The sequence below is a fragment of the Falco rusticolus genome, chromosome 2, assembly GCF_015220075.1.
Source record: "Falco rusticolus isolate bFalRus1 chromosome 2, bFalRus1.pri, whole genome shotgun sequence".
Taxonomy (NCBI): Eukaryota; Metazoa; Chordata; class Aves; order Falconiformes; family Falconidae; genus Falco; species Falco rusticolus.
The window spans coordinates 102,658,308-102,670,470 of record NC_051188.1 but is presented as its reverse complement, the minus strand read 5'-3'; the positions used below and the strand labels follow the sequence as shown (position 1 = coordinate 102,670,470).

The window sequence follows — 12,163 nt, the reverse complement described above, 5'->3', positions numbered from 1 at the left end:
TCCTGGTGTCTTGCCTTGTATACAGGCACTGCATTTTGAACAAGTATGTATTTCAGGTATGCTAATTTGATAAGACCGATGACACAAAAATTGCTTGCCTTCACAAGCATGCTATGGAAGTGGGTTTGGGTTTATTTTTTTAAGGGCAATTTTATAATTGCAAAAGGGCAATATGATCTTTTGCTCTGTGTCAGTCTCAGCAGCATTAGGTCTCTCATTTGGGCTGACGGTGGACTGGGCTAATCTCGCAAGTATCTCACCTTGTGCTTTGGCCACAGCGTCACAAGCAGGCTGTAGTCCATGTGACTGCAGCTGAGCACTTGGAAGTGAGATGTGAGTGTACCTTCAAGGTCCTGAAATCATGAGGCAGATAAGAATGCCTAATATATTCAAGTCTCAGGATCTTGCGTTGCCCAAGCACATGTTTTGAATGCATAGGACTGCTAATGCTGCCGAATGTTCCTTCTTTAAACTATACGTGGTACAGCTCTCACATATGGCTATCAAAGCCATATGCCAGGGCTCATGATTTTAGACAGATCGATAGAAGACTGATGTACATAAAAACTGTGGTGGATTTTTTTTTCCTAAACTGTTTTGTTCCCAAGCCATAGATGAGGTCTTACAGTCAGGATAATGATTAGAAAGCCCTCTAGAGCAAACCAGTAAGAAAAACTGAGGACGTGGGTGTTTATTCCGTATCTTCAGGGCTTCAGAGCTCTGTCTCTGCTTCCTCTTAAAGTAGGGCAATAAATCCTCCCCAGAAAGTAGGTTTGTATATTTCCTCCTTCCAGAAACTGTGCAAGGTTTGCTCTTCTGTTCATAAAATACAGTTGAGGTTTTTGCCCCTTGTTTATTTTATATCAAGCTGATCTTTAACACAGAACTCCACAGCTTCCCTCATCTGGATGAAAAAAACCAACCCCAAACCCTCATGATTACCTTACAGGAACCTTCTTAGGCTCTTTTTTTCTCCCAGGCTCAGTTAAGTTCATGCTGTAATATAGCTCAAGCTGGGCAGAAGAGCCTCCTCGCAGTGCTTAACAGCCGTCTCACTGCGTAGGCAGGCTGCTCTGCTGGGATAAATAGGAAAAGCATGTTTGAAACCTTTGCAGCTTGAGGACTGGAGCCCTCTTGTGTCCCGTATGCTGAGGAGGGCACCTGTCACTGGGCATATCTCTAGAAAATAGAAACCATGATGAGACTAACTCTTCATACTCTGAAGTCATAAACAGCTGCATCTCTTCATTACGGCATATCGAATAGACCCGAGTTGGTAGGTGAGCACGGGGCTGAGCCCATACTTCAGGAAAGACAAGAAGGAAAACCCCGGCTTCCTTGGCACATCTGCCCACAGGGAGGGGTAGGCAGGGAGGGGTGGACACTGCTTGTCTCATCACCTCCTTGTATCTCTTCTGTCTCAGGAGCAGTGGTGTGAGATCACAGGCATCTTCCCAGAATGGCATTCATGTGGCTTTGCTGCAAGGACAGAAAGGACTTACAGACTCACAGAATTTAGCTTGGGGGGGCCAATATTGGGTGAGTGAGGTGTGGAATCTTGCTAAACTCAAGCCCATTTTTTTGACCAGTATCTGAGACTCGGTGTACACAGGCTGCTTTATTGTTACTGTGACAGTCACCCATCCAATAGATTTCTAATTGCACATACTTTTTTAAAGTGGCTTTACAGAGAGAATTCCAAAATGCCACTTACTCACTGCCACAGCCCTGAGACTACTTTTCTGTCTCGAGTTGAGATTTGAAAGCTGAAGCCACTTTCAATCTGCATTTATATTGTTTAACTTACCCATGAGATAAGTAGCAACTTTGACTAGAATCATACGGAATCCCGATTCTTTAATATTGCCAGAAGGCTAGAGAAGGTGGGAGTTCTGCGGAATCTGTAAACTTAACATTCTGATTTGCATTATATTTAGAGGTGGACTTGGCAGTACTAGGTTAACAGTTGGACTCAATGATCTTAAAGGTCTTTTCCAACTTAAACAATTCTATGATTTGATGTTGTGTAACCGTTATGTTTAAGAATTATGTTATTTGATCAAAGTTTTGCTCAGAACGGCAAATCAGTCCTTTGGTGGGACTGGTGTATATTCAGACAAATTAAAGAGAATTAATTCTCAGCATGTCATTTGCCTAAAAGTGCTGGGTTTTATTCTAATGATTCTGTGTCACAAATGTGATTCTGCATTAAAATGTCAGTATTCTCAAAGGCAGTAACAGTTATCCTGGCTAGATACCTACATCCCATCAAAGACCCACCTTGCACTGCCAGGTTCTAGATGTGCCTATCTGGACTATGCTGTGGATGTTAAGTGTCCTCTGAGGTTTGCATCAGCTACCGTATGCACAGTCGCTAGCACCTTTCAAGGAGTCCTGACAAAGTGAGGCATATGGGGGAGAGCACAGTGGATACCTATCAATGTCTTACACCCTTCCTCAGCCTTTCCTTTATGGTCACCATAGGAAGCGGGATGCTGGGCTTAGGTGGACCTTTGCTCTGACACTTTATCCATTTGTGTTTCTGCTGTTCCTTATTCTTTCTGTTCTCCTTTTGGTTGACTTAGGAGAGTCTTGGTCATACCAGTACTATGCAGTGCAAATCAGACTTTTCTCTCCCTACTTTGAGCCTCCATTGCTGGATCCTACACCCTTTGGAAGATGTCCTTTGGTCCCTGCTTAGGGCACTGATCATGCATTGAAGAGGGTCAAGGTGGGGGTGTTGGTGGTTTTCTCGATAAACTACAGATCATAAATGGGATTGGGATCATGAATGAAACCATTTTGTGGCTCCAGGTGTTTTCCTCTCTCAGAAGAGGCTGAGAGTTGCTCCACTCTCTGTGGGCACATGAACCTTTAGTGTCCCCCAGTGGCAACAGATTTGATGGAGGACGCTCTGACACCTGCTCTGGACTAGGCCAGCACTGGCTTTAGGGCTGACCTTGGCAAGCAGCAGAGGGAGCTTGGCCAGCCCTCCTTCACGGAAAGCAGCTCTTCCTTGCTGCCTGTCATTGGCCTGCTCCTCCTGACTTCCCCTTCACTCATGGGGGCCTTTAAGGGTAACACCTATCCTGGGGCATTGAATAGAGAGTTTCATTCTCTATATCTAGTTTTTATATACCTTTTTTATATCAACCATGTAAAATTTAGGCTTTGCAAAACGCAGGCTGTTGACTGCTAGACTCTTTTGGCTACTGCGTTTTGGCAGCCTATAGACTTTCATAGCAGATTTTCTTTCACCCCGATTGCCAAAACCAGCCAAGTGCCTTGGCAATGAGCATTTTTATGCCAGAAAAACAAAAGGCAAACCATATTACAGCACTCTGTACAGGTAATGGGCACATATGATGTTTTAAAAAAGACTGGGCTAGCTGCAGCTCAGTCTTTTATTGCTCATTGTTTATGTCAGCTCTGGGGGGGCTTTATTCTGTTTCAGATAAGGGGGTTTTAATGCTCATACCTGCAAGGCAGGTGATGATCATCTTTTGTAGTGCTGTGTCGGAGAGCACTGGCAGCAGACCAGGGGCTCCATAATAACTCCCTGGGTGTTAAAGTCAGTTTGGCTGTAGTTTAGGTCCCCAGATCCAGCCCTCACAGTGCCAACAAGCAGAGTTCCTCCAGGGGGTCACTGGGCAGCATGTGTGTAAGGCACAGAGTGGGATTCCACACCTCGCTACCACTGATACGACTTTGACACACCAAATTTGTCATTATTGGGCTGAATCCTGGCTAGCTTAAAACGTTGGTGCATCCCTGTGTTGCCTGAACATTACAGACACCCGCAGCTGTGTCCCTGGGCCATTAATGCTTGGTGAAGGAGCAGCGTATGCAACATGGCCAGCATGGGCAGGCACAGCCGCGTGGCAGGCCAGGCCGTGGCACTCAGTGCACTCCCTCCAGGCAGCCCTCAGAGGGGTGGCTGGGGTCTGCAGTTTGTCCTAGCTGGGTGCCACGGTGACAAGTGACTACTTGAGTCCCATGCCAGAGCCACCAGGCTCAGGCCTGCCGCGGCCTGCTGCCCTGGGGCCGACCCGCAGCCCGGCCAGCCAGCCAGCGCAAAGCACAAAACGCCCATAAAAACAGACCTCTCCCTCCCCACCACCTCTATTTTTAATAAAGCTGATGGAGGGGCAAGGCTGCTAAAAGGAAAATAAACGCAGATTCTTCAGTATTCATTTGTTCTAGGGTTTTATTTTTTTATTTTTTTAAGGGGTTCTAGAAGTCACATTGTGTTGCCAAAGCTTGGTTCCTTGCTGCCGGCCTGGCAGGGACCACTGCTGGCCGTAGCCTGGGTTTGCTCTCGTCTCTGTCAGGGCCTGCAGGAGTGCAGAGCTTTTCCACGAACCCTTTTTAGAGAAGCACCATATGAGGTAAATGGGATTTTATCTGTTTCTCCTCAGGCCTCATCCTAATTAAATGGAAAAAAGATCCTGCACTTGAAGGATCCCCAGCCACAACCGCTCTGTCCTGGTTTGGATCCGCAGCAGCGCTGCAGCCCTTCCGAGGACCTGCCTCCTGCAGGGGCTGGTCAGTCAGACACCTGCTGGGGGTGTCTGTCCTGTGCCGGCTAGTTTTGTCTCTCACTTCTTTTTAAAATTTATTTATTAGCAACATTTAAAGAGTAATGCCTACCTTTTGATCTAGGTGATATCCTGTCTGAAACTGGTATGGATGCTTTGCTCCATTGAGCTACCTTAGAGAAACTGGGTTACAAACACGGGAGGCACTACTTAGGGAGACTTGTTCTCTAATTCAGTGTCCAAATCAAACTTTAACTAAGAATCCCATTAAAGCCAGAATATTTTATTACCTCTATATAAATTCCAATACTTATATTTGGAACCTTTAGAAGATTTTTTTTTTTGTGTTGTCAGCCAAATAAATTTTCCACAACTATAGAAAGTTGCAGGAAGATTTAGTGCTTGCTTCTTCTAGGAGGAAGATGGAAGGGAGAATTACTGGGAAGGAACAAGAGAGAAGAGCCATCCTGGCCTGATCAAATTAAGACTCTCATTTTCAAGTGGTAAAAAAATCGGGGAGGAATGCAACCAGGTTGCTGCACACAGTGTTATTTGTAATCTGTTCTCATATATCATTAGGATATTTTCAATCTTGCTGCCTGGAGGCATTTTAACAACAGCTTACCCACCACCACCCACAACATCCATTAGTTTAAACAATAAAAATGTGCCGTTTGGCCACACAGTGATGGCCCTAAAATTGTTTTGGTAAATGCAGATATGAGGATGGGGACTCTGGAGCTGTGTGAGGATCATGACAAACCTAATGGAAAACACAGCTGTTGTGAGATGTTTTCCATAATGACAACACCAGGGTTTGATTTGCTTTCCTAGACAGCCCCATAGCTGGAGAACCAAATTTAGCAAGAGGCAGGTACTGAATGCAGAGCCTGGCACATATATACATGTTTCTTAGGATGGCTCCTCTACTATGTGCCTGCTAATCTCTGAAGCTTCACCTTCCATCTGGTACTCATTAATCTTAGTGGGTCTGTGCAAACCAACCAAGAGTGGGATCACCAGCATCTTCAAAAGCTAGCAGGTGTGCGAGTGACTGAGGTGGCTGAGGCTGGCCCTCCTCCCTGCCAGACGCTGCTCTCCCTTGCTGGCGACCACCTTCACCAGCTCCTTTGATGGACCTGCAATGTAAGCGCTCCCCTAACCCTATTCTGTCAAAATAACTCAGGCTAGACAACTTTTCCCATTAAATGTATCAACCCAACAGCCAAGGATATTTTATTTATTCCCCCCTACCCACCTCTGCAAAGAGTAACTTCCTTGGGGCTGGGCTGTGCAGCTTTTTTCCCAGCCCATAGCTGCATGCAACTGCCTTGCTCGGTTTATTGCTGAAGTGGGTGATACCCAATCAATCCCACACTTGGAAGTGAGGTGCTTAGCTATGGTCCTCTGTCAGCTTTTCTACTTTATGAGCCTGTCAAACTGTTTTTATTCACTCCTAATATAATCTTTCCACAATAGCGAGCTTGCCTGGCTGCAGGCAGGCAGGAGGCTGTCACTATTACCTGGGAGCTGTGACAAATTGCTAGACAGCTTTTGGGGTTACAGCAGCCATGGGAGAACTCCTCTTGAGAAGTTTCAGGAACTTTGTTCACCTCCTGTGCTTTGCATGCATGTCATGGTGTGCATTTATTGCCTGTCTTTTATGAGTGTGCCTGTGTGGAGAGAATCGTAAAAACTGATCACATAATCAGTGCATAAAACTGAGTGATTAATTAACAGTTCATCCACGAGTAGTAAGAGCAACACCATTGTGTCTCGCTGGACAAATAACCCCACACCAGGAAGCTTGACTGGGAATTACTGTTCAAAGCAATTGCATTTTTCTATAACTGGGATTGCATGGGATTACGTTATTATAAATGGGATTTGCTCTAAAGGCCAGTGGCCCTCCGTACTTTACGGATTACTCCAGCTTCTCCTAAAAGGAATTTTGATAATGCTCCTTTAATGAGACTGTGATAAATTGGATTACGTCCTGCCTTCCCCCTGATGTGGGATCTTCTTCTATGATACTGAACATGCGCATAGAAGAGTTTTATGTATTCCTTTCTAGGGGTTATCTTGTGACCTAAATAACAAGACCTACACAGGCAGGAGCCTAATCCTAAGTATTTGTAAAAGAAAAAAAATTTGGTTGTTTTGGAGCAATTTGGGGCTCGAAGGCCTCTGCCCACTATCACTCATTATTCTGACCAAACAGTCCATCTTGACAATTCCAGCTTGTCAAACTACCTGCCCTGGCCGTCCCCTCGCTGAAGGAACATCCTTCACCACCTGACCAGCACGGCTGTCCTAGGCCAGCAGGTGAACTGGCTGAACAGGTGAGGTTTTGTGGAAGGTCATGGATGGGGAAGGATGAGTCAGTGCAACAGGGCTGGAAACTGTCTTCTCTTAGTTGAGGTCTGGAGTGACTCACCCACTCACCTGAGCTGTGCAGTCCCACCGCAGCTGTGCTTCCTCTTGCTGTGGAGACAAAAGCTGCAGGCAATGCTGCAGAAGAGGCTGCCATGGCTTGCAGGCAAACCAGGTTAACAAGAGGCTTTCCCTGGATAGATCTTGCTGCCTTTATTCTACTCCTAGGTCCCATTCCTCAGTCCCGCTTTATCTAATGCTTTTGCTGTACAGAAACTGTAATTACCTTTCCTTTTCACACAACGTGCACCTCCAGTTTTGCTCCATAACCCAGCCTGGAACTGCATCAACTGATCTCCATGCTCAACCTGAGAGGTCCCTGCTGTGAGCTGGGTACAGAGGCCATCTTGAAGATCACCGCGTCCACTCAGCCACTGCGGACTCACCTCTCTCGGCAGGTGAGCCCTGTGGCGTGGGTTACTGTGCTTTCCCTGTGCGGCAGGTGTGCCCCTGCAGGACCTGCGGCTGAAGAAAGCTCTCAGCTGGGCTTCCAGCCAGCAATGGGCGGAAGGTGCCCGGCTGGGGTTTATGTAGCACGGCTCACCAATGGCTTTGCCCTCTTCCTGCAGCTTTTGGGAAAAAAATACCGGTGTTGCTGTTTTGCCCTTCCTGGGCATCTGCTGTCACACCACAGTACCAGGCTGGACGGTCTTGCAGCCTGGGAGGCTCCTTCTTGTGTTCACCTACGAGGCACGTTGCAAGGCACTGATCCTGCCAGGGAGCTGACAGCGGCAGAGCCGGGGGGGCAAGGGAAGAGCTTGCCAGCAAGTTGCTCCTGGGGATGGATGGCGAGGTGGGAGGTTAGTCATTCACGCTGCGCTTCTCTGTGCGAGTGAGGGCAGCTGGCTGGCACAGAAACACACCACTACAACAGGGGTCCTCCAGGAATGTATTTATTTACATTAAAACACTATTATACAAACTGAAAGAAAGGAAAAGAAAAAGAGATGACATCTTAGAAGGGCAGATGTGCCAAAGTCTGTGCCCCTCACTCCCCGTCCTGTCTCACTGCCGCCTTCCTTCTGCTCTGGTCTGACTGCAAGTGCCATTATCCTTGTTGGAAAATCCCTTCCCAACCCCTCTCTCAGTGTGAACATCCATGTTTTCTGTTCAAGTGGCTTTCAGAAATCTCTTTTCTGGCTTCAAAGAAAACTCTTGCCCAAACGTTTTTTTCTTAATTTATTTATGTAACACAGTGTAGAAAGCTATCAATTCATAAGCAATGGTTCTGTACAATCATCCTGCAGAGGATCCCCGTTAATTTTCAACCAGCAGGCACTTCCCCCCCCCCCAAGAAGTGCTCACAATTAACAGGGATTCTTTTTAATATTTTTTTTAAAGATCAAAAAGATACATGGAAAAGAAAATAAAGTTTACCTTTCAATGCCTAAAGTGTGCACATAAAACAGGCACAAAGAAACGAATGTGTATTCCCATGATTTCTACGTCACTAATACAGCAGGAGCAACAATCTGTACAATAAAATGCAGCTGCAGAGGAAAAGAATTTCAATAACTCATCTGGAATACTTTTTAAAAAATGTTGTTTTACTTTAAAATGCATAGTGATCAGAAAAAAATGCTCAGCAAAGAGAAGCAGCTAAACCCCACAGACACGGAAAGCATCCCCCATCAATTCTTAAAGCATATTTCAATTAGGACTTAATTTTTGTCACAAATCACAAGAATAATATACAACTGGCTAAGGAGCTACATGATAAATAATTAGGAAAGAGAATCTATCCATGCACTAGTTAAATACAGCTAACCTCTTTACAGTACACAAAAAACATTCATTAATAATGTAGTGTAAAGACTGAAATGTAAAGAGAAAGAGAGAGAAAATACATTACTGATTTTATTAATTCAAGTTCAGGCATCTACTTGTGTTACAGCACAGCTGTCAAAAGGCGAGAATGAGTAAATAATAAAACAGAGTGTTTTTCTTTCTTTCCACATTATTCTATAACTGAACACCGATGGGCAGTGAAGCAATCATTCTGCTGTCCAACTCATGAGGCTGCTGTGGTGTCCTAGTTCTGCATTTGTTCAAAGAACTTGTAGGTGGGATTTTCATAGCCATTTTGCTGCATCTTGGAAAGGTGGCGCTCCTCTGGTGTCACTGCAGCATCCACCTGTTGTGGGATGGAAAAACCAGAGTCAAATTCTTGGTTAACTCACCACATACCCCACTTTTGCCCACTTCACAGCCATCCAACATACTCTGTACCCTCCTCTTCCCATGAAACACAAGACAATTTCTTTGATAGGTTCTTCCCTGGACCACCCCCCTTTTCTTCTTTTAATGAAGCAGGGAAAGTAAGCCCAGTCAAAATCTCCTAAGAAAGTCTAAAGTAAAGGTGGCTGGGAAGTGATAGGGATACTTCTCCACTAAACAGAGTATTAAACCTGGCTCCCGGGAGGCTCTCACTTTGTCTGAAGAGACAACAGTCTCTGAAAACTGCTCTCCAAGTTACGCAGGACTGAGGGTGGCCACGTGAACAAGATCAATAGACGGCACTGCACCCAGCAATACATGAGAAGCCAGTGAACAGTTTTAAAGAGCAACCTGCAAGAGACGGGCCTTCCAGCTTGGACAGTCAGAATTCATTTTTGGGCAGAGTAATATGCAGGAGAAGATAAGGCAACAGGAGTAACTCTGCAACTCATTTTTTTTACTGCAGGACTTCAAAACCAGCTGACCAAACTTAGCAGTACCAGCTTTTGTTTATGTTGGCTGGCTCAGGAATCACGCAACTCAACAAACTAAAGAAGTGGATGTATTTTGCATCTCCCCACTAGTCTCCCATTATTAGGTTTCCCTCCCCTAGGACATAGTTAGGTACCTATACTTGGGATCAACTGGATCTCGGAAGAAAAGAAAAACCTCACTAAAAAGCTGAAGGAAGTGGCTTGAGGCTGCCTTCTGTCTATACTGTGCTCTCAGATCTGTTGCAGGTGCTGTGGTCTCAAAACCAAGAAAAATTAACTGGAAAAAATAAAATGAGGGTAGTAAGGAAATGTCAGAGTAGCCAGGCACAAGGTGAGCAAAAAATCCCATTGCACTCACAGAAACAGAACCTTTCTGGCTCCAAGGTAGAGTTTGGTTCAGTTTAGTGACAAATAGCTTGATGTGTCTGCACTGGTTTAATTATTTCTGCTTAACAAAAATTGACCTTTCTTCATTACTTGGAAGACAGGCATAAAGACAGCTCGGTCAAGACCTCTCCATTGAATACCTGTGACTCCACAAATTATTTTCTTCCTTCATCGAACATTACAGTAATATGAAACTCCATCAGATCAGAGTGGGCAAGAACAGTCTCTAAACATTAATTAGGTATTTTACCTCTACTGTATCAGCTCAATAGCTGTTGTGTGTTCAAAACCTACTGTACCCTGGCTGTCTTGCTAGCCATCTATGAAAACAAAGCTAAGAAAGCCTGCTCGTCAGGTATTTAATTTGCTATCTGATATCTCTAGTCTTTGACAGCTCTTAGAAGGTAAAAAGTAAATTTTACATTGTCAAAAATTTGAAATCAGGAAGGTGCCTAAAACTCTACAACAAAGTATTAGGTATGAACATTTTTCTGTGGATTCCTGTAACTACTGACCTTTAGGAAAAACATCAATTTACTTCTAGCATAGAAATAGCCTTTTGAATAATGGAAAGTGTATTGTCTCAAGAAGCCTTATATAGCAGGCTAACTTACTCTAACCTTTTAATAAAAAAGCAACGAGAAGTACGTATGTCTGAAACTAATTTTAAATCTACTCTACAAAGCTGGAAATAGCTTAGTGAGGACAGACTATGACCTCTGGTAAGTTGCTACCTGATACTCTGGAGAAAGATTAAAGGTATGTTTTTCCATGCTTGGGACAAATGCAGGCTGCTATTTTTGCAGCCATTCTTTTACTGCGGTAGGTTCTATCACAGTACCACCTCTCCCACAGTGCCACCAGAAAATGGTTCCTCTCAGAGCCATCTTCTGTCTTGATGTTCTTTTATTTGTTACTTAAGAGAAGAATTGGTTCTGTGTGTGGCACATGTATTGGACTGCTCAGATGAACTGCTAACCCCAAATCTGATCCATTTTCAGATCTGTGCCCCTTCTAAACCTCCTTCTTCACCTTCCAACTCTCCAACTGCATTTTCAATCAGCACTTCCATCAAATCTCTTATTCTTACACAATAATTAAACATTTTTGTGAAGTACCCAACTTTTAAGGGTCACATATTGCTTTTGCTTGCAAGTAAGTTATTGTGAAACTCTCTGTATCTGGGAGTCCTGAGCCTTCCAGCAAGCCCTTGACTCCTGCCGGCAGGGAGCTGGAAGCCAGGCAGAAAGGACCACTGGGTTGAGCTGACACGGTGCTGCCCTGTGTTTCTGATTTCGCAATATAACTTGGCCTTTTTTTTCTGTTAAAATACAACCACTCAAAGGCTTTCTCTATTTTTTTTAAAGTTGCATTTGCATGGAATAATTCTCTTACGCAACAAACCCAACCTTCTGCAATTTCTTCACGTTACAAGCTCTTAGGCAGTGACATCATGTTTAGAGAGAGGTCGCTCTTGCTCTAAGCTGCTCTTTCCAGTTTTAGAAGGGGGGGGGGGGGGCGAAGAGAGGAAGGACTTAGTGGTTTTCTTTCCCTGCCCCCCCTCCCTCTCCAAAAGTGACAAAAGAAACTTTTTTTCCAGAGGATGCAAGCTTTCTCTGGCCAGCCCATGCAAGCAGTGAGTGCTCAGCTTGGCTGTCAACAGTCATTTTGATCCATCAAGGACAAAAGAACCCCTGGGAATTTCACAGCCCGTCTCCTCTTCAACCTCTGCACCCAAATCCCCAGGACATTTCTGCCCAATGACTGCTCAGCAGCCAGCATACAACTGTGTGCTTGCATTTTAAGAGCGTTGTGGGTGCCTGCTGCTCAGGTCTCACCTATGCCCAGCAGAGAGGGCAGTGGTGGGGCTGGGCAGGAGGCAGTGATTGAGCTGCCACAACCCACAGCAACTAACAACTCTGCAACCATCTCCAGGGGCTGGGTCGCTTCCTGCTGCTTTCCCTGTCCTTTCCCCAAGGGTTGCCAACTTCTCCCTCCACAAGGATACACCATCTACATCCATATGCAGTGAATCAGCTTCTGGCAATTCCTTGCTGTTATTGCTGATAGGTAGAGCTGTTCGATCTATGTCAT

General features: G+C 45.0%; 1 protein-coding gene across 5 annotated transcripts in view; it reads right to left on the bottom strand.

Annotated features, from left to right (window-relative positions):
* Nucleotides 1-7,848: 7,848 nt before the first annotated feature.
* The window catches only part of LOC119143448 (amyloid beta precursor protein), a 229,077-nt gene continuing 224,762 nt past the window's right edge, over nt 7,849-12,163 (bottom strand). For all 5 annotated transcript variants that reach the window (XM_037377728.1, XM_037377730.1, XM_037377732.1 and 2 more), the window contains one exon: nt 7,849-9,105. In XM_037377728.1, the coding sequence (XP_037233625.1) occupies nt 9,004-9,105 (102 nt within the window). In that variant the 3' untranslated portion in view covers nt 7,849-9,003. The remainder of the gene's footprint in view (nt 9,106-12,163) is intronic.